The sequence below is a fragment of the Canis lupus genome, chromosome 14, assembly GCF_011100685.1.
Source record: "Canis lupus familiaris isolate Mischka breed German Shepherd chromosome 14, alternate assembly UU_Cfam_GSD_1.0, whole genome shotgun sequence".
NCBI lineage: Eukaryota > Metazoa > Chordata > Mammalia > Carnivora > Canidae > Canis > Canis lupus.
In genome coordinates, this window is record NC_049235.1 from 26,007,896 (window position 1) to 26,030,807 (window position 22,912).

The 22,912-nt window shown below is 31.3% G+C and overlaps 1 protein-coding gene across 7 annotated transcripts in view; it reads left to right on the top strand.

Annotated features, from left to right (window-relative positions):
• PHF14 (PHD finger protein 14) overlaps positions 1–22,912 on the top strand; it is a 216,754-nt gene that overhangs the window by 138,764 nt on the left and 55,078 nt on the right. For 2 of the 7 annotated variants that reach the window (XR_005369464.1, XR_005369467.1), the window contains 2 exons: positions 7,718–8,883; positions 16,614–16,731. Coding sequence is in view for 3 of the 7 variants with exons in the window: in XM_038556947.1 (XP_038412875.1) it covers positions 15,861–15,887; positions 16,614–16,731 (145 nt within the window). In the remaining 4 variants the exon portion in view is untranslated. Of the gene's footprint in view, positions 1–7,717; positions 8,884–15,857; positions 15,888–16,613; positions 16,732–22,912 lie in introns of those variants that run through there. The other 5 variants (XM_038556947.1, XM_038556949.1, XR_005369465.1 and 2 more) reach the window with 4 other exon arrangements.

Consider the following 22,912-nt stretch of genomic DNA (forward strand, 5'->3'; position numbering starts at 1 on the left):
AGAGGAATCAAACTCTGGAAATAGATTTGGTAACTGTTACAGATTTATTCTATACAACTCAAGTATCCAATCCTAACTTTACTACCTTTACTTTTAAGTAAATGACTGTGTCTCTAAATGGATACTGAAGGGCTAGTAGGAAACCATGTTCTGTAAGAATGGAGGAATTGGGGGGAAAAAGGAGGGAGGTGGGGAAAGAATGGAGGAACTGAAAGAATTGGGTATAGGTATCCTTGGCTTAGTTGTGTCACAGGCTGAGTCCAGAGAAATTTAACTGCCATGTAGGATATCTCAAGATGAAGTAGTATGGTATTTTGTGGGGATTTTTGAAGATTTGTTTTACTGACCAAAATATCTCCATGTAAATAAAATTTATCTTTGAGTAGTTGCATGTCAAGTTTACCTTAAGTAAACTTATGAAATATTTGTAATTTGTCTCCTGCCCTCTTTATTATTATTAATTTAACTTTCTTTCTGTGCCTCTTTCTTTGTGTTTTCTTCATATTAGCTCTATTTGCTCTAAGCGGAAGTTCTTTATCTTTAGGGTACATTCAACCACCTGACAGGAATAGTAAGCCACAGAATTTTGTTTTGGATATTCTAGGGTGGTGCCCCAAAATTTGTATTTATAACAAATTCCTAATTAATGCTGATTCTGATGGTTTGGGCATACTTCGAGAACTACTGCTTTATTCCAAAAGTCCTTTTAGTTGAAGCCGTAAGATATGTTTCTAAGCTTGTTAGGGATGCGAATCACCATTGGAAAGAATTACCCCAAACAAATAAAAAGAAAAATCCCACTCTTGGAGAATCTGATTCTGTTAGATTCTAAATCTGTGGAGTAGAATTTAGGCATCTGTGGTTTTACAAAGCTTCACAGATACTAGCTACCTAATACTAGCTACCAGTTCTCTCTTTAGCCCTTAGATTCATCCTTTCATTGTACTCAGTTCCAACTGTTGGGGAAAGATTTTAAACAAGCATTCATTCAGCAAATAGTTATTTTGTGTTTCCTTGCACCAGATACTGCTCTTAGTTCCAGAAATTCAGAGGTGACTAGGGGTGTCTGAGTAGCTCAGTCAGTTGAACATCCAACTCTTGATTTGTGAGATCAAACCCTGTGTCGGGCTCCATGCTGGGTGTGGAGCCTACTTGAGATTCTCTCTCTCTCTCTCAAAAAGAAAAAAAAAAAAAGACAGCAGTGAATAACATAGGCATGATACCTCAGAGTTTAAATATTCCCTGCCTTTTTTGCATATGCTAACATATTCACTGATCCAAACCCAAATGAGTTGGTTTTTTTAAAGTCTTTATACTGGAGCTATGTTTATGTAGGGATCTCATAAGACCAGGAGCCTCATTCTCTTCTCATTGAAACTGATCTTTGACTTTTAGAGCCTTTAGGGAGCAAATACAGTTCTCTTGGCCAAAATGGTATAAAAAGCATGTTTTATATGATTTCAATTCTTTCAGATTCATTGAGGTTTATTTTATGGCCTTAGAATATGATATGTCTGGTTCTGTGTGCAATTGAAAAGATTGTGTATTCATCTCTTGTTGAATGGAATGTTCTATAAAAGTAGGTTGAGACGTTGTTAAAGTAGTTTTATATTTATTTATTTTCTATGTACTTGTACTATTAATTACTAAGAGAAGAGTATTAAAGTCTCTGACTCTAATTGTAGAATTGTATGTATCTTTCAGTTTTATTAGTATTTGCTTCATACATTATTTCTTCTTAGTAAAATGACTCCTTTATCAATGTAATGCTCCTTTTAATCTCTGGTAACATTATTGTTCTGAAGCTTATTTCATCTAATGTTACCTTAGGCACTCCAATAAGCTTTTGATTGCTGTTCATGGTATATCTTTTACCCTTCTTTACTTTTAACTATCCATATCCTTATGCTTAAAAATAGCATTATGCTTATAATTAATATGAGATGCATATGTATCTCCATACTTGCATGCACACTCCGAAAGGCAGACTTTATTTAAAATGGATTGGATTTCTAGTAAACAGCATGTAGTTGGAACTTGATATTTTATCCAGTTTGACAATCTCAGTCTTTTACTGGGTTACATCATTTAGAGTTAATGTAATTATTGATATGGTTGAATTTAAATCTACCATCTTGGTATTTTTTGCTATTTATTTCAATTGTTCTTTGTTATTTTTTATTCTCTTTTTCTGCCTACTTTTGCATTGGATATTATGTTATGATTCCATTCTATCTCCATTGTTGTCTTATTAATTTGACCCTGTTTTAAGAATTAATATTTACCCTAGGGTTTACAGAATGCATCCTTAATGTATCACTAACACTCTTCAAGTATTATTTTACTTCTTCACAATTAATGTAAGAATCTTAAAACACACCCTGAATGCCAGAGGCAATGGAGGCTAGTTCAGTTCTCCTCTGAAAGCCTCCCTTCCCTTCAAATTCTCAAAGTCTAGGGTTAATCTCCTTGTCTCTAACTTAGAGACTGGTCCAATATCATTATACTGAATAAGAATCAATGAAGTGTGCACATTCTTAAATCTTAGCATGCTTATTTCTTCCTCTATTTCTATCCAGCATTCTTCTTTTTCATTTTTTTCTTATCCCTGAGCTATCAGAAGTGTCTATTATATAAAATTGAAGTCTTTAACATTTAAATTTAAAGGGAGGTGTGTGTGTCTGTGTGTGTGTGTGTATCTGTATATCTACTCAATTTTCCTAAACCTGTTTGAAAAATAAAATCTATTAATTAAAGAAACTTAGGTACATGGAAACATATTTGAAGTTCTGTTCATTATAAAAATATACATACAAAAAATTCAAAAATGAGAGGTTAAATTCCTTTAATCTTATAGCATATATCCTTTAATCTTATAGCATATAAGATTAAATCTTAGTATATTTACTTTTATTCATATAACTATAATGATTTTGTTCTGGGACACCTGGGTGGCTCAGCAGTTGAGTATCAGCCTTTGGCTCAGGGATCGAGTCCTGCCTCAGGCTCCTTGCATGAAGCCTACTTCTTCCTCTGCCTATGTCTCTGCTTCTCTCTCTGTGTCTCTCTCATGAATAAATAAAATCTTTTAAAAAAATGATTTTGTTCTAAAAAAGTTTTAAATATAGCTGTGGTGTATTATTTGAAAACTACCAATATCAGAATACTTTGGGAATAATTTTCCATCATAGCATTTCTTGATATCCATTCCCGCCCATTTTCATTCTTGTGGCTTCCTTGAGATCTTTCTCAATATCTGTTTCATTGTTCTCTACTCTGTTACTGTTTCATTCTTCTCTACTTAGCTGCTTCAGTGTTTTCTTTTGCCTTCTTTCTGTGTTTTTTACTTATGATTAGACCTCCGTGGATTCCACTCTGTTTGCTTTTGCTCTATTCATTTTTATTGCTAGTGTATAACTGCATTTTGTAGCTCTAATAGATTCAATTCCTCCAAAATTTGGGTCTTTTGCTTGCCTGATAAAATGGCTTAAACCTCAACCGTAGTCATTGTAGAAAGCCCACCAGTATCCTCCCTAATATTCAGAGTAGGCCATGTGTTCTCCTACTTCTCTATTCTCCACTAGACCCTACTGTACTTTACATTTTTCTCCAAATGAATTATTCCAGGTCTGTCATGAACATTTACTGAACAAACTCAAGATAATAGAAATGTCTTATGGACACAGTAGTCTAAAATTTAAAATAATTGAATGCTTTATATCACTGCTCTTAGAAGTTACTTGGTCATCCCTACCACCAAGAATGTTGCCTCTTTGCCTTAGACCTGACTTTATAAAAAGCCATCATCAGTGATTTAAGTTAATCTCTTTGAACATAAAATGATTCTGTATTATACATCATAAAGAGATTAGATCCTAAAGAGGAAATTAGAAAATAAACTTGGTCTGGTGAAGGAAACTTTACTTAGCTATTTTTTAAGAATGATTTTCTGCTAGCAAAAATTTGGGAAGAGATGTTTAATTTTTACAATATTCATATTTGGATAATAAAAGTAACTCATCTACCACTGAAATTTTCTTATTAAGGTGATATTCTGATAAAATTTACATGAAAAATAAAATGTTTACTGTTTATTTTTCTTTTATAATTAAGTTGATTTAATCAATTTTGTTAGATATGTAGGATGGCTAATTTGCCTTACACATTCAGTATTTAATTTGACATTCTTTGACTTTTAAATATATATTAATTAAAACATCTAACCTTTAACTTTGTATGATTCTATAAATATTTTTATGTTACATGTTATCAGTGTTTGAATTTTTAAATTTTATTTTTCTTTTTAAATTAAATACATTATAAACAAGTAATTTGTATTTAAAGAAAACAAAAGCCTGAACATGGTATATATTAATTACATAGTGAAGTGTGGTATTTCTGGAGTAAGCAATTTTAGAGTAGTAAACATCGTAATTTCAAGCATCTATAGCAGTGAAATATTTCTCATTCATTCATCTATTTTTCAGTAAAATTTGGTTTTGAAATTTTTTACTTATTTTCCATTGCAATGTTTTAATATTTCAAGTTATACAGAGGGGTCTATCTATTATACATTCAGTTGTTTGGACTGGGACTCTAGCTACAGTTCTGCTTTTGGCTACATGAATGACTTTGAATTAAGTTACCTCTGAAGTCATTTTCTCATCCGTATAATAAAAGCATCAATCTTATTTTTTCTCAAATTTTGTAACTTTTGTAACTTGAAGAGATTTTAAAACAAACACTGTGCGGTCCTGACAAGGATCTCAAAACCTGTAATCCCACCTTCCATCTGATACTTCAGTCATCTGCCCAGTCAGTATCACTACTAAGTGACAGGGAAATAGCTCTGCCAGAGAGGGGAGTGTGTAAGTAACCCATTTCCTCTTGAGGCAGGTCGGACCTTTGGCAATTTCTCTCCCCAGGTGAACTGACATGTCTCTCCTTAATAATTTCAGTCCTTGGAGTCATACAAAATAAGGATAATCCAAGTTCTATTATTAGAAACCATTTATATTTTCTGGTTTTTCTTTTTTTAATCAAACATCCTGTTTCATCTGTTCCTTCTATAACAAGGTTTTGATTTGTATTGGTTTTGCATTGTTTTGGACATATGAAATAAACAATATTAATGATATTAGAGGTGAAATAAATCTGAAAATACCATTGGATATAAATTTTAGGGTTGATATATTTTTATATCTAGATAATAATGTATAAGAATCTCATATTTTTAACTTTTATAACTGAACCCTGAAAAATGTTATTTTAGAGCCTTTTGGACTGGGAATTTAGATAATACTAATGTTAGATGTTTATAATGCCCCGACTCTATTCTTTGCTCTCTAAATTTATCATCTCATTCAAATGTTTTTACAACAATCTTATGAGGTATGCATATCTCCAATTTGGAAATTAGGTAACTGAGGTACAGAGATACCAAGCATTATGAAATAGAAATTGTTCCAATTATATATTGAAATTATATATAGATTATGTATTAAAAAATAATTTTCCACATCCAGTAAATACTCTTATACCATTTGATAAATCATATTAGTTTCTGAGATTTACAGAGTGCTTTTTATGGGCCAGTCAGTATGCTAGAGCTTTCAATACTTTATCTCATGTAATCCTCTTAGCAATCCCAGGAAATAGATACAGATTTTATCCTTATTTTATGGGTGAGTGAACTGAGAAGAATTACTTGTCCAAGATCATACAACTGAAAAGTGGTGGGTTTAGAGTTTGAGTCTAGGTAGTCTTGACTGTGTAGCTTATGTTCTAATCATTAGGTATACTTCCTCTCCAGACGACACTGCTTTAGCGTATTTGACTTTGTTGGGTCAGAAGAAGTAAAGGCTTCTTGGCAGGCAATTCCAACTATATAAGATACAGACTACTGGTACATACATTAAGGAAGCCCTTTGAAAATACTACATTCCTTTTTGTTACAGAATTTGTAAGCTTACTAGATACATACAGAATAAATACAAAGCCACGACTTGATCTCTGATGTAAAAGACCATATAGTCTTTTGTCCTAGGAAGACAGTAGCCAAGAAAGTCATACTGCTTATTCTGGCTTTAAGGGAAATTTGGAATATTCTGTGAAATTTTAGGATAGAGGAATATCAGCAATAACTTTTACTTTTTTTCAAAGTTAGAGTGAAATTTAGAATTTTTATTGGGGTTTAAAGCAGATTTCTATGTCTAATGTTTCTATGTTCAAATTCCTATCAGAAGTTAAATGCAGATATGTCTTTTGGGTTGTCTGCTAGTCTCCATCATTTGTCCATGTAATTAAGATTTAATTACACTTCTGTGGTAAATGATGTGGTTGCTTCCTCTTGCATTATGCTTATGTAGTAGTTCTTAACTTGCAGTCAAAGCACTTCTCAGAATATCACATTCAGAATGTGCTTAAAGCTCTTCACTTAGAGACTGAAGCACTGAGAAAAGTTATTAGCACATGGCTATTCAGCAAGGGAATTCAGCTCTCTGTATTTCCTTGTTATTTGGCAAGGGAATTCAACTCTTTCTGTTTATTTCTCATATGTCGATAAGTACATTTCTCTGAAAGCTATGTTTCACATTATATTCTTATTTTTCCTGTGTACTTTTGTTTTGCTTTCTTTGGAAATATTCAGCTTGGCATGGTAGCTCTTCTCAATAGTGCTGTATTTGTCTGTGATTGTGCCACTTTTCACTTTCTTTTTCTCAATGGAACTTAGAAGCATTAAACACATCTTTCTAATAGTTAAATATTAAAATGAAATTTCTCTATGATGTATGATTACTTTGATAGTTTCACCTCATCTACATAGGCATAGATATCTGAAGGAAATAAACAAATTTCTGTTTTTATCACAAAAAAATGTTCTTCTAATCACTAAGCACCTAACATTTTTCCTCTGAAAATAAATGTATGAAGGTAGCAAATGAATACATGTTGCAAGTGAAATAAATACAAGAAACACTAGAAGGAGTTTTAAGAAATAAATGCACATGAGTGAGTTTTGAAAGTCTGGTTAAAATTAGTGCATTCATAATCTACCGGGTCTTTATAGTGAGGTATATTCTCTGCCATCATTGTTGCACAGTTCACTAAAATTGCTAGTTTGGGATATACTTTTTATAATTGTAACCAAACAATTCCTTCCAACAAAGGAAGGCAATGTAGGCACAGAGGCTAAGAATCATTTGAAAATTTCCTCCCTGAGACTGTAAGTTGAGCAGAACCAGCGTTGTAACATAGTAGGTGTACTTGTTTTCAGCACAGTTGCATTCAGTATGCCTTTAGCATAGTTTCTCAGGCATTATTAAATCTCCATAGTTGAAGAAAAAAGAGCAAACTGCTATTTTTTGAAACATTTATTGATGAAATACATGTTTGCTTATATAAATATAAACTCAACATTTTTATATTTTATTTTTTGTTTTAGTTACGATAGATTGATTTTGACAACTAAAACTAATAGTAACAATAATAATAATACAAGAGGAGGCAACTTAATGTTTTAAAGGATAAAATGATTCCATTTTAACCATTAACCTATACAAGATCATGGCATTTAGGTTTAGGGTATCTGTCTCTTTGGACCAAATCATGTTATTTGAATCTACTGTGGTATTGTTAGTATGTTTCATAAGACATAGTACAGAGCTGCTATGATCTTTAAATGTTAATGTTCTTTTCTTATCACTTTACTGTGTAGATACCCTTCATGAGACCCAACTCTGCCACAGCTCATCCTCGGAGGCAATCCTGGAAACCTCTTTTATAAGTGTGATTTTAAAAATGTGGATAACACTCTCAATAGAGTACATAAAGTAAAGGAGAACAGCTATCTTGTCCTTCCCATAAGCTTATCACTTCAAAAAGTTGCCTTTGCTTGTCAGGTTTGGATAGAACGTAATTGATTGGTTTGTTGCTTGGACTGACAAGGCAGTTAATTTGCCTGGGTGGATTTTTTTCTATTTTTTCTTCTACTTTTTTTTTTTCCTTGCACTAATCAGAAACACTTGATATGTGCATTGTTGAAAAATAGTAGGTGATGTCTTGTGAGAATTGTCCTATTAAGTAATGTCTTTCCCTCATGCTTCTTTGGCAAATGATGATATACAGTGTTTGGACTTACTGAAGAGTTATGGAAGCCTGTGGGACTTAAATGCAATGTGCTACTCACTGTTGTTGTTGAACAATACCAGTAACAAACAAGAAAGACAATGCATTCCACTAGTCTACTATTTTATTTCATCCAACTTAATACATATATTCATATGTGAAATGTTACATTGGGAAACAAATATAGACTCTTATATTAAAGGTTATTTCTATTTATAATATTCAGCAAAAATGAAAGACTTGTGAAGCATATGCCATTCCAGTTTTGGCTCATTACTCCTAGTGTGAAAGCACTAATATTATTAGCATGAAACTTTTACGACTTGAGATTTTAAGCTCATTAGTAAAATATATCTGTGTTGATCTCTAGATATTTTTTTAGTAATACTCAAATTTATTCAGTCTTTATTGAGTTAAATGAACTTTCTGTGTTCAGTAATTTTTGGTGACCTTAAATATGAGGTTATGAAATAAGGAGGGAAATACAAAACTTAATGACTATACCACCTGCCAGCCGAAAGATCTTCATCAACATCTGTATTTTTCCAGAGATTTGCAGAATTAATATTTGATCTTCAAGTTTTAATGATCCCGTTTTAAATCAACGACAGAAATATGTTGAATATTCCATCACTTCATCTTGAACTGATTTAGAAGAAACTCTTGGCTGAAATTGAAATGTACATATACATGTAATTGTTAACATGTCTCTTGGAATATCCTGACTTATAAATGTGGTTTGGACATCTTTTTCAGGTATAGTGACATTGAAAATAGTTTAAACTTTAGGAATAGAGTAGGCAATGTTATATATAGATAATCAAAGGCAAGTGTAAGTATAAAGTTACTGTATGCTAGTAATCTATAGTTACAGTTAGGAACCATATTATTGGATAAGATGTTTAATAACAGTAATACGTATATAAAATATGTATAAACTGAGATTATTAACTTATCAAAAAATCTTTTAACATCGGAGGAAAAATATTAATAGCCTGTAGCCAAACCAGTAGGATTTTTTTTTTTGAAATAGGAAGGACTCATTATCTCAACCTAAGCTTAAGAAAAAGTCAATAATTATTACTATTGCTTAATTGCAGCTGATTATGAGAAAAATGACAGATTGCCATTTACTTAAATGAATATGCTAATGTTCCTGGCTCTCCTTTGATATATGGTGAGAAATTACTAGTGGTCATTTTATTTTAAATTTTTTGAGAAATCATTAAGCTTTGTGGTTTTGGTGTCACTATTAATAAAAAACTTTTCTACTCTGGTTCTAATTAGAAGGCTACATTATCCTTCTTCTCTATCTTACAATCTTTAGTGGTAGATTTGCTATTCCATATTTGGTGCTAGCCTAAAATCTTTGTCAAACATCATAAATACAAATCATAATTCATAAGATCATTGGTCCTGCAATTGTATTCAGAGTAAGAAGACTTTTAAAGGGAGGAGAATGAAACATTTTCTCCTAATAATCTCCTAAGTGCTCTCATATTTCTATAGTATAGAATTCTTTTCCATAATTGGTCCAATTGCTGTTCAAAGGAGATTTTAATGTGTCCTTAAGAAAATACGCACTAAAAAAAAAAATGAAAATACGCACTAAATGATGCATATTTCACAGATGTGTAAAATGGACATGACAGGTAAATGATGGCTATTTCTCATATGGTAGGGAAAGGAAAAATACACTAAAATATCAGGAAGGAAATGAAAAGATTCAAAATACAAGAAAAATGACATAGTAGTATATATGGTGGTTCTCAGACTTTATAGTGCATCAGAATCTTAGGAAGGATTTGTTAAAACATAGATTGCTATGCTATTCCACCTCCTTATTGTCCTCTTCCTCACCTTACTCCCTCCTCCTCTGTCTCCCTACAGTTTTCTGATTCAATAGGTCTAGGATGAGGCTTGAAAATTTGCATTTTTAACAGGTTCCTAAATGATACTGCTGGCCAGGGACCACTACTTTGAGAACCATTTGTATATAATTGTTTTTAGAAGAATCATCGTGTTGTGATTGACATTGATTGATTGAAGATGGAATTAATGTCCTTAAAAGAGCCCTTAAATTTTCAAATACTTGTCTAGATAAGATTGTAGGAATTACATCTACAACACTTACAATCTATTTTTATGAATTCACTTAAATAAGTTTTTACTTTTTAGTTTCTAATTCTGATTTTATGGGGACATCACTATTTTAGATAACAGAAATTAATCAGAGAACATAGACTTTGTCCATAATTCACTAATAATTCCTTTGTTAAAAAAGACATGGGAAATTAGGGTTATGTTTGAACATAAAAAGGTTAGCCTTAACCTTTATCCATCTTAGGTTTAGAAATGATATTTATGTATCACTTATATACCAATATCATTTTTTTATTATTTGATGTTTATCTGATTTTACATTTATGGCATTAAAAATAGATTACTGACAAATAACAATCATTTCCTTGTTTTTATATCCTATCACTTGAGATTACTCTTTTTAAACAATATTCCTTAATTGACAAAACTTACCACTATTTTACTTGATTCACAATATGGGAATATTTTATGAATATTTCACCAAAATCTATTTAAGGAATATAGAAGGACTTTCTACAGCAGAGTAGAATGAAATGTTTAATTTTTTTTTTTTTCTAAAATTGTTTTCGACAAGTGAAGCTTGTTTAAGAGACTCAGCTTTAGGGTTGCATGCATATGAAGATAGAGTTTTCCTACCTATCTGGGTCAGCACTTTGTAAATTTACATAATATTAAGGATTGTGATTAAAAATATTTCTGAGATGGACATGGTTTGCAAGTACTTTTCTTTATTAAAACATAGGCCTCTTTCTCCCAGTGCTCACTCTAAGACTTTCTGCAGGCCTGCTGATAAGATTCACTGCTGTTCAGGTACATAAGATGTAATGAAATTGGATGTTCATGCTGGGCTTTGTAAATAAAATGAGATTGACCCCCAGCTATTATCTCATTTATCTGATTTACATTGTAAAATCAGGATCTACACTATTGATTAGAGCATAATTAGTTAATTATGAACAGGGAAATACAAAGTTATGTGGGGCTTGAGCACAGCAGGTTGTACTGCTGAAAAATTTCCAAGGGCATGAGCAGATGGAGATCAGTTTATTAAAGAACAAAGCAGACATGTTTCAGGTATGGAAATGTCTAGTCACTCTCTCATGCTGTGAGGAGGTACTTGACCTTAATTGTGTATTTTCATATGAATTCTTTTTATTTCATGTTTTATTTTTTTCCTTCTCTTTGAATCTTGTAATCTGGCTGCTACAGATGTAGCTAACTGAATTGGTGTCATTATTTAAGTTATCATTATATATGAATTTGAATCTCAATAATTATCCAGATACTTTTCTTCAGTTAATATACTTTCATGTGTAAAGGGTATTTTTGTCTTTCTTATCACACATTCATTCATTATTGCCTGTGATAAAAAATAGTGGTCTATAGGGGCATTAATGAAAATATATTGAAGATCTCCACCTTAGTCTTCTATTTGTAAAATAGGATATAAAGTAGATTTTCTAATTACTTTGTTTAGAAAATGGTCGTATAGGTAGTTTGCACTAAAATTGTAAAATAGAAGGAATAAAATATGTCTTTATTGATAATGAAATATTATTCTGATATTGGTAGAATGCAGAATTTTGTTCAAGCTTGTATTATTTTAAAAGTGATTTAACTCATGGGCCACAATCCAGCATTTTCTCTGTTAAAATGAGTAATTGAAATAATTGGGCACTATCCAATGAAAGAATCTATCACTACTGTTAATAGTTTTTTGTGGGTGTTTTAAGATGCTAGTGAGATTTTATTTAAGTAATGTTAATATTAAGGATCAATTCTTTTGATCTTTTTCATACAGAAGTTTTACATAAAAATAATGAAAAAGCAAGGAAACCCAGCCCATCAGTTCTCTCAATATTTAGTCCGTTTTCTTTTTGAGTGAACAGATGTAGTATATTTCTAGTCAGTATTTTACCCTATATAGACATAGATCTAAACAAAACGTTCTTTGACATAAAAAAAATAGCTGTGATTATGAGTTACCTTGATCTCAAAAAAATGTACATCCTTTTTCAAGTGTTATGAATTTCTCTTCCAAAGTTTAGTTTATCATTTGGTTATAAATTATATGCATAGTAGGTGCACTTAATTGTTTCAGTTAGTTTAAAGAGAGTTATTTAGTGTATTCTAATGAAATTATCAATTGGAAATTAAAAGGGTTAAAGAAATCCTTTGGAATACTGGCTTTTATCCTTTCTCTTGGCACAGGCAGAAATAAATCAGTTTCTTTTTACTTGTATTCCTATTCTCAGTAATCAGGTAAACCAAGAACAGCTTGTTGTATGGATATTAGGACGTGAACATAAGTCATTTTCTTCTTTGTCTATGGTGCTATACTTAACCATATACTAAGTAAGTATTTTAAATACATATAGAACTGTGTTTATTTGGTCACTGCATTTTGTCAAATCATTGTATAAAAGACCACATATATAGCTGCTTTATTGTTTACATCTGTATCCTTTATAAATATACCTAGGAAGTTGTACTTAGTAATAATCCAATTAAAGAATCAGGTTTCCTTTCATCTTATAAATGGGATTCATTTTATCTCTTTAAAATTGTAATTTAGAATGCCCTATATTATTTATGTGTACAATATTTATTAGATGTTTAAAGGATACTTCTTTAAGCATCCAGTTTGTATTTTATTTAAAAAAATTATAGTGTTTCTTTATAGGTTAGTAAATATTCTCTTTTAAATATTTTAAGATACTGCCTTTCTATTTAGTATATGTGCTGTTGATATATTATAATCTGCTTTTTTTTTACATAGACATTTTTGTTCTTTAATAAAATATATTGTGTTGTATACCATGCTTTTGTGGGTCAATGACTGCACTTGGAAAAGATTTTAAAACATTATATTCATTATTATTTTGATTAATTAAATATGTATACATTATGTGATGCAGTTATGTGTTTCTAGGTATATGTAAGAAATAGAAGAGAGACAATAAATAATAATTTGATCCATAACTACTTCAACTTTATTTCAGCTTTTAGGTAGCAGAATGATTGCAGATTTTCAATTTTTAATTGAAGAGTTTCTGATTTTCAAATTTTAGAAAAGATCTAAATTTGTAACATAGCTAGAATTTATTGGCTGACAAAATTTGCTGAAGTTTTCAGAGTGGTGTATATGTGAATGAAATAAGTAATACACTGTTTTTACCATCTACATTGTTTTTCGGTTATTAGGATTCTTAATGGTATCTCTTACATTTGTCTATGATATATTAATTCTTACAGATTCTGTTCAAGTTTACATGTATCATTCAGGGTATTTTTGTTACCAGCACATAAAGCTATGGATGTCCTCAATATTCTAATGTAGAAACAACTTTATTTTTTCCACATAGAAACAATTTTAGTCTTTTGTAGAAAGAGCTTTAATTTGCATATTTATTAACAGAGCTTTTGATTTGAAGATTGATTTGTCTCTCTTTGTGTTTTTTTTCTCTCCTGGATTTTGGCAGTTCTAAAGTGTATTAACTACTCTTTTTTTGTTATTTAGTCTTGTAATTGCAGTTTTTATTTACTGGTGAGTGAGCTATAACTTGAGAGAATTCTCATATCACCCCCTAATTCTGACAAGCAAATTTTGCCTTTCCTCTGAGACCTATTATGAATACATTAGAGTTCCATACGGAGACTAAGTCATTCTAAAAGGTATTACTAATGAAGTAGTCAGTAAGGATTAGTTATTTCCAAATGGCATATACTTCAGCATTATCATCTAACAAATGTAGCATATAAAATCTTTTCCCTATGCATTTATTCTTGAGCTGGTAACTTGATTTTACAATAAATTGAGATCCAGTACAAACTGGAAATATATCAGTATAGCAAACTTGTTCTTAAATTTATTAGCTTGAAATACATAGATAGAGCAACAAGAATCATTTGCACAGATACAAGTGAAAAATAACAAAATTAATCTTTATATTCATCATGATGTTTGATGTATGTTATATACTATAAATCATAATTCCAAGTTATTTTTACAGAGTTTTAAAGTTAAATATGCAATAATTAGGTTGTAATTTGATATGAACTAGGAGAACATTAATGCCATAACTCTTCACCTCTCAAGAGCCCGAATTATTGGCAATCTGAACTCTAAGGAACATTGCCCCAAAACCTGAAGTGAAGCCAAAAAAAGACTATATTAGTTAACCAAAATTGAGTCCATGTACTTAACGCAGTAGAAGTTCTCATTTTCATATCTTTTATCTGTCTGTTTGCACAATTTTCCTAAGGTTAAAGATGTGTTTTCTAAATCCACAACTAATTATTATTAGGGAAATGCTTAGACAAATAAAGTCACAATATGAGAAAGCAGTAGCCAACACTTTTCAAGAAAGTGAGGACCCTGAAAACCTATAATATTTGAATATGAGAGTTCAAACAGAATAGCGGATGGATGGATAGTACTCCAAATCACTAAAGCCTGGCACGCTGTTATATATATGCATAGCAGCATGTGTTACTTGTATTCATGACCCAGAGATGACAAAATAAACTATACTTAATGTATTTTCTTGATGAAGCAAAAATGTGATTCTTTTTAATTTCCCATCAAAGATGATTGAAATACTAGTTTTCATGCTTGACAGAATATGCACTCAGCTATCTACAATCTCAACCTTCTCATAAATTCAGAAGTGCTCATGTTCTGAAGGTTCCTGTAACTATATGTAATGTAATTGAAGTTTTAACTATTGAAAGGTAAATAAGGTGAATTGACAAGAAAGAACATAAAATCGTGTGGGCTTGCCATTTAGTCTCTTTATGTTGCATTTGATATTAGCTATATATTATTTTTTCTTAATGACAGAACAACATATATTTGAATATTTTGACTGCTTCTAAATGTACTTTGGTTTATTTAAATAATTGGCATAGTAAACAAAGTGTTGTTATTCCTATTGGATTTTATGTTTCATGTAGCTGAATTATCATGGTAGACAGTTTTTTTTCAAGTCCCTGTCTTGAGTCTAAAAAATGGTTTTTGGAAAAGTACCTATGTTTATTTGGTTCTTAAGAAGAAAGTTATAGAGGAAGAAATGCATAAACTTATGACATACTGTGTTTTAACCTTCTTTATAACTTGCTAAGTTGCTAACTTTCTGAAACTCTTGATTTCCAAAATGAGTCTTTGGGCAATTGGATTTTGTAGCATGATTTGAGATTTTTTACATAAATGTAGATTTACAGTCACCTGTATTGTGATGGTTTTTGAAAATCAATTGTTTTTGTTTGTATGTGGTTTATAACAATAGTTCCTTCTCTCTTTTTTCTAATAAAGGTTACTGAGTAGTAATTTTGCATTTTATTCAAATAATATATGTATTATGAACTTTTTCCTTTTAGTTTCATAGTTGTAGATTTCTCAATGTTTTAAGGTATAAATCAGTAGGAGAAACCATATATAAAGAGAATCTGACAGATTGAAGAAAAATATTTAATTTAAACGAGCACAAAGAAAATAAGCATATAATCCTTTCTATAAGATGTATACATCTTTGTTATTTGTTGTTAAATGTTGGTCTTGTTATTCCAACTGATGCAAATTTTTTTTACATAACAATGAAATAATGCAGATCTTTCTTCATTGTCAGCAGGATGAGATTGTCTGAAACGAAGAATAGGTATGATAGTTTTCTTAGATTTTGTACATTGTAGGTGGCAAAGACATTATAAAAATATTTGTTAATAAGCTTTAAGGTGTCCTAGGAGGTACTTTGAAAAAACAAATGCACTGAGAGAAAGTGACAGGTAAATTTTTAGTATATTTATATTTGAGAAAATAATACTGAATTTTTAGGATGGTTTTTATTTGCTAGATTGTGTTAGCATGCTGTAAACATAGAAAGTATATTTACAATCTAACTTAATGTGGAAAAAGATGATAAGGTATAAATTGTATAGGATTGATTACAGCTTAAATTTTTTTAAGTAACCACAATGTACTAGATTGACTTCATAATCTAGAATTATGTGTATCTTATATTAAATGTTTTTAAACGAATGGGTAAATGATTAGTTCTTGGAGTTCAAAACTGAAATTGTTGTGCTTACTAGTTTTGAACACGTTTGGCTATACACATACATTCACTCATATGCTCTTAACATTTCTACTATCAAAGTATTCTTAATGATATTTACTTTGTTAATTTTGTTGTATTTTGTTTTTTCCTAAAACATTTATTTCAGGTTTAGATTATCTTTGTCATAGACATTAATTTAGTAATTTTACAAACTAAGCATAGAATTGTGTTGAACTATGTAGTAGTTTGCCATTTGTCTTTGAAAAAGATAGGGTGTTTTTTTTTTTTACATTATTTAGATAAACCATAAATCTGTTTACCCTGCAGGTGTGATGAATGCAGACTGTGCTACCATTTTGGCTGTTTGGATCCCCCTTTGAAAAAGTCTCCTAAACAAACTGGCTATGGTTGGATATGTCAGGAGTGCGATTCTTCATCTTCTAAGGTAAGGAGAAAAAAAGGTCCATAAGAGAAAGTTTTGCTTGATTTTGATAGCCATATCATACATCATCTTCCTAACTTTAAAGAGAATTAGCATTATGAATGACATTTTAGTTTAATGTACTTCAAGAATATTTTGCCATGGTGATTTTTATTGTCCTTAAAATAAGGGATAAACAGCTCTACTAAATTATTTATAAATTTCTTCTGAAGTATTTTAGCAGTTTTGCGTATTTTCTGTGTTACTGTAACTTATAAATAGTGCCAAAGAAGTCACCTGTGCTAATTTACCACACCTAGGGATGGCAGGGAAATTCTGCCTTGGGTCATAAGAAATTTGTTTTGACAAATGTATGGTAACATATATAAATGTGAATCAACAGAATCACCAATTAAATCCAGTTTTATTTTGTAGATGACTCATTAAGTATTTTGTAAATGTTTTATAAAATCTGTTCTTTGAGATCTAAGTGAAATAAATCAGAGAAAGACAAATACCGTGATTTCACTTAACGAAACAGAACATGAATATAGTAGGGAATCAAAAAGGTCTGTTCTTTGAAAAACTAGTTTTTATATTCCAAAATTTATTTTTAGTATTTATTTAGCTGAGTAAAAAGGATAATAAGGCTTAATATTTTATCCCCAAAAGTTAGTGAAATTATATCTTTTGAATAGCAATATTATAACCTTAAATTATGGTAACCTGCAGTTTAAAATTATTGTTTCTTTAAAGTGTGTGACTAGTTAGACTCCTGATACTTCGACTCATTTGACAAAAATATTGAATGTTTGAACTAAGACCTTCTGGTCAGCTGTAGGTTAATCAAATTGTTCTGCCTTAAAAAGACAATGGAAATCAGCTATTTATTGTAATATAAACATGAAGCCATCTTTCTAAAATGCTACTTAAATGCATCTGTCTGTCCTAGAGTTATTTAAGATTGATACTAAATTCCTTTCTGCTTGTGGAATCCTGTGTGTGTGTGTGTGTGTGTGTGTGTGTGTGTGTGTGGTATAGATAGCAGGGTTTTTTGGCCAAATTATTGCCTTTAGATTGAGTCTGATTTTGAATGTTCAAGAACCTCAATAATGGCCAAGGAGAAAGGTATGTAGATTGAGACTAATAATTCAGTAATGAATGATCCATTTTTAATTTGAGATCCTCCAAAGGATAGATATCCACTGTTTTCAGAACATACCAAATCATGAGTAACCCCAAAGGCACAATGGATGTCTGTATAAATGTTTGCAGTTTTATCTTTTAATAAAGTACAAACTCTAGTAAAAAGAAACCAAAACCAAAAAAAAGAAAAGAAGAAAAAAAAAACCAAAAATATATTTTTTAAGTTAAAATGATTTGTTCCAGGTTACCACAGAGGCCATCTGTAAAAATTTATTTATGAAAAACTGCATAAAACATTTGGTTATAAAAAAACTAAAGCATTTTTAAATAACTAACTTTATTAAGGATTTTACATATTTGTATAATTATTATTAAAATAGAATATACTATGTATTTTATTTAATAACCAAGCATTTTTGCCCAAATTTTAAACTATATGATATCAAGCATTATTTTCCAGGAATTTTATTACAATGCAGATTTAAGAGGGAGCATATTGAATAGCAAAAGTTTTACTGCATAATTTAAAAAATGCTTTACAGAAATTATATTTTATTTTTTATTTTTTTTAGAAATTATATTTTAAAAATAAAATAGTGATTGTACTATAGATTTTAGAGAGTTGTCTTATGGGACTCTTTGTGATATGATTTTTATAATACATTTTTTGGGGGGAGTTTCCTTCTACCCTCAACAAGCAAATTAGGAAAGCATTTTTTGGGCAGCCCCAGTGGCTCAGCAGTTTGGTGCCGCCTTCGGCCTGGGGTGTGATCCTGGAGACCCAGGATCTAGTCCCACGACAGGCTCCCTGCATGGAGCCTGCTTCTCCCTCTGCCTGTGTCTCTGCCTCTCTCTCTCTCTCTTTCTCTCTCAATGTGTGTCTGTCATGAATAAATAAAATCTTTTTTTTTAAAAAAAGGAAAGCATCTTTAAAGGATTTATTGCCCTTTATAAGTACACCTTTTTTGCATACATTCTCTTGAAAAGGTTCTGTACTGTGTAAATGTGTAGCACTGTATTCAGTGCCTAAAGAATGGCTTTACGGTATATAGTAATTTAGTGAATTAATCCTGAAAATGAAAGTGAGCCTATTTTGTTTTCAGGATAGGAGTATATCTTACATTTTATAATGCCCTAGGATGCCAGTAGCCATTGAGAAGGATAAGATATTTTTATTTTTGTTTTTGTTTTTCCTTCTTTATGAGACTGTAGGTCTTTGGACTCTGATGGTAATCCATTAGGAAGGCACATTGTTAGAAAACTTACATTGTATTTCCTGTGTTCTCACCTCTTATTGAATACTAGATATAAACAAACAACATGGTCAAAATTTCATCCAATATGGTATCTAATCTTTGGAATGTCACAGCATTTTACTGTAAGTTTTATAGCAGTGATGTGGATTTGTATTTTTTATCCTACTAACATGACTATTGTATACTGAAACTTTTTTTCTAATAAATAATATTTAATATAATAGTTAGATTGGAAACATAATTTATTCCTGAGAATATTTGTGTTGCATCCATTGTTTTGTTCACTTTGGAAAACTTCATTCTTGACTAGCAGGTAGTAGATTTCTGTTTGCATTTTCCTTTGAAAGACGTTTGCCAATCTGGGTCCCAACAAGAAAGCATGGATAGATAACATCATGCTTTATAATTCAGTGAATTGCTGCAGAAGCTGTTTCAAATTAAGAAATCAGTATACTATTAACATCTGAGTCAAAATTAGTATAGTCTTCAGGCCTAAGAGAAACCCCACAATGGAAGTTAATATACTTTGCTTGTCCTTTATTTTCCTCTGTTAGATTTGGTGAAGTGTTATTTGTTAGATAATACTTGGGTATGTTTGCCATGTTCATATATTTTAATGATATGAAAAGTAAGATAGAACTAGTTATTGCCAGGAGAAAGGAAGTGATTAAGTTGCTAATAAATTTAGGTGCAGGGAAGTGAATGTATAAAATTGTGATAGCCATAAAATATATATCCAACTTCCCTTTTCTGTGGTAGTCAGGATTATTAAGTCTAAGAAGTCTTAACTTTTATTATGCAAATTCAATTCCCAAATAAATTGTTTTGCTTAGAATTTTAGATAAATACAAGAGGAAGGCATATAGCTGAACATGTGTTTGAAAATACATTGCACTTTAAATATTATTATGAAAATTAAATTCCCAAATAAATTGTTTTGCTTAGAATTTTAGATAAATACAAGAGGAAGGCATATAGCTGAACATGTGTTTGAAAATACATTGCACTTTAAATATTAGTTTAACTGTTATCATTGTCTCCAAATTTTGTGTAGCAAGCAGAGGAAAGTAAAATATTGCCACATATATTCTCAGTAGCATAATATATTTATATATGTTTTTGTTTTTCAAGTAATAGGTTTACTGCTGTGGGCTTTATGAGGGTGAAAATCTTCTGTCACAAATCCTGCTTTTTACTTTTATGGAAATTCCACTAAAGTAGAAGATTCATCATATCATAATCCATAATTTTAAGTTTTAAACATGAAAAAATATACCTAAGTGTAGTTTTAATATTGATTTAATAATAATATACCTAAAAGTAAGATAATTTTTTAAAATTGAGAAATAATTTGCATATAACATTAGTCTGGGGTATGATAACATCACCATTCAATATTTGTATATAGAATGACTTTTTATTCTACCTAAATCCATGAAGTATGGCTTAGGACTTTCTCTGCCTTATCAACTCATTATAAACCTAGTTAGTTCACTCTAGGTTTCATGGAAAATGACTGCATGGATACAGTCCATGCATATCATGGATACATGGATATACATACATGTACTTGTGCATACATGGAAACACAGATTTATACACATACAGACATATGGAAACACACATGCCTAAAACTTACCTTCTCCCCTAAGCTATGCTTCAAAGACATTTGACTAAGGCAGCAACTCTTCAGTCAATATATTATGTTTATGTTCAGTTAGTTCATTGCTACCCATCACCATGCATTAGTGTTGTTTTTTTTTTTTTTTTCTGGTCTTTACTATGTTAATAGTATTGTTAATGAATGCTACATGCCTGGAAAAGTAATGCATTTTATTCTTAATCCTCCTCTCCACCTATCCCTTATTTTTTTCTTCCCTCTATTCCATCTGTTCACCCAAGCCAAATACCTGGTCCTTTTTTAAGTCTTCCCAATCCTTGTGCCATACAGAAAATCACTTCCTGAGTCCTGTAAAAAGTTATCTTCCTTAAATATTTCTCCAATGTACTCTTAGTCTCTCCTTACTTTCATGACCTTGCCACTTTTAAAGATTACAGGGCAGTTATTTTGTAGAATATCTCACTTTGCATTTTTAATCTTTTCTTATAGATTCATTTTATGCATCTGTGATAAAATGCCACAGATGCAATGCAGTATGCATTCTCTCAGATGACACATGATTTCAGTGTGGACCACATATGGTGACAATAACTTTAATCATTCGACAAGTTTTCTGCAAGTCTTCTCCATTCTCCTCACCTTTCTAATTAATTAATTTGTGGGGAAGAACCTTGAGACTATGCAAATATCCTATTCTTCATCAAACTTTGATTTTCTGTTTTATTCAGTGGATTATATTGGTTATTACCATTTGTTTTGATATTCAGATTGTCCCAGATTTGGCTTCTGACACTTCACCCTGGCATGTATGATCTTTTGACATGATCCCAGCATCTTTAACTAATTCCTTACTAACGATGTTCCAGGGTCAACTATACTTTCCTTTTCCCTATTCTTGGAACCAGCCATTTCTTCTAGAAGCTCCAGTTCCTTTCAGTGGAGAATGATATTTAGACACCACAGTGTAGGTACTAGATGTGCTCATTGTTGCTGCACTGTTCCTTCTGGGTCTTCACAGTAGAGTCAAGGATTAGATGTATGTAGGTATACATACACATTTGCATCTATATTTCTGTCTTTATAAACATTGGAAACCATTCCAGTTTTCTCCCTTTCTGTATTGTAACTCCCTAACAGAAAACTGGCTCCTATTCTTCTTCTTCTTCTTCTTCTTCTTTCTTCTTCTTTCTTCTGTCGACGTTCGCCTTCACGGCTCCGGTCGGCTTCTTTCGTTCTTTCTTTCTTCCGGGGGCGGCGGCGGAGGCGGCCGGCTTCGGAGGAGGAGGGGGGATAGAGGGGAGGGGGGGGCGTTTTTCTTCTGAGGGAGGGGAGAGGAGGGAGGAGGGGGAGCCTAAGAGGTAGATCCTTTTTTTTTGCCTTTTCTTTTTTCTTCTTCTTCTTCTTCTTCTTCTTCTTCTTCTTCTTCTTCTTCTCTCTTCTTCCTCTTCTTCCTCTTCCTCCTCTTCTTCTTCTTTTCTTCTTTCTTTTTCTTCTTCTTTCTTCTTATTCTTTTTTTTTAAGATTTTATTTATTCAAAAGAGGGAGGGCACAGAGGGAGCTGACATAGGGCTTGATCTTACGACCCTGATATATGACCTGAACTGAAACCAAGAGTTGGATGCTTAAGCAAAGTGCCCCCCCTTATTAAATATTCTTATATGATTAGTCCCCTGATACAAAACTAATCTCTGTCACTGTCCACCCCCACCCCACTTGGAGACCTATTTTGCTTACTCTGTAGTCTCATTAGAGTTTTTAGACTGGATGGCTCAGGAGGAAGTGAGAGAGGGAAAGAGGGTGGAGATTTGTATCTTTTACAAGCTTCCTGAATTATTTTAATGAGCAGTCAAGAATAAGAACCTCTGTTTTATGTACTTTACGAATTCCTCAGTTTTAAGACTTTAAAAATTAATTTTCAGAACTTTAAAATAAATATACACAATGCCTATAACCCAAGTGAAATGTCAACAGACTACTTTAAAATTATGTTGTATACTTACATATAATATACAAGGTAGACTAAAGAATTTTTTTTTTTTAAATATAGGGCACAGTTCACTATTCAGTCTCTTCCTAGAGTCTATTTGATACAGATTTCAACAACTTCTGTCTGCCAAAACTTCCAAAATGAAGATAATTTATTTTGACATGGTTAAATGAACCTGCATATTTTTTAAAGTGC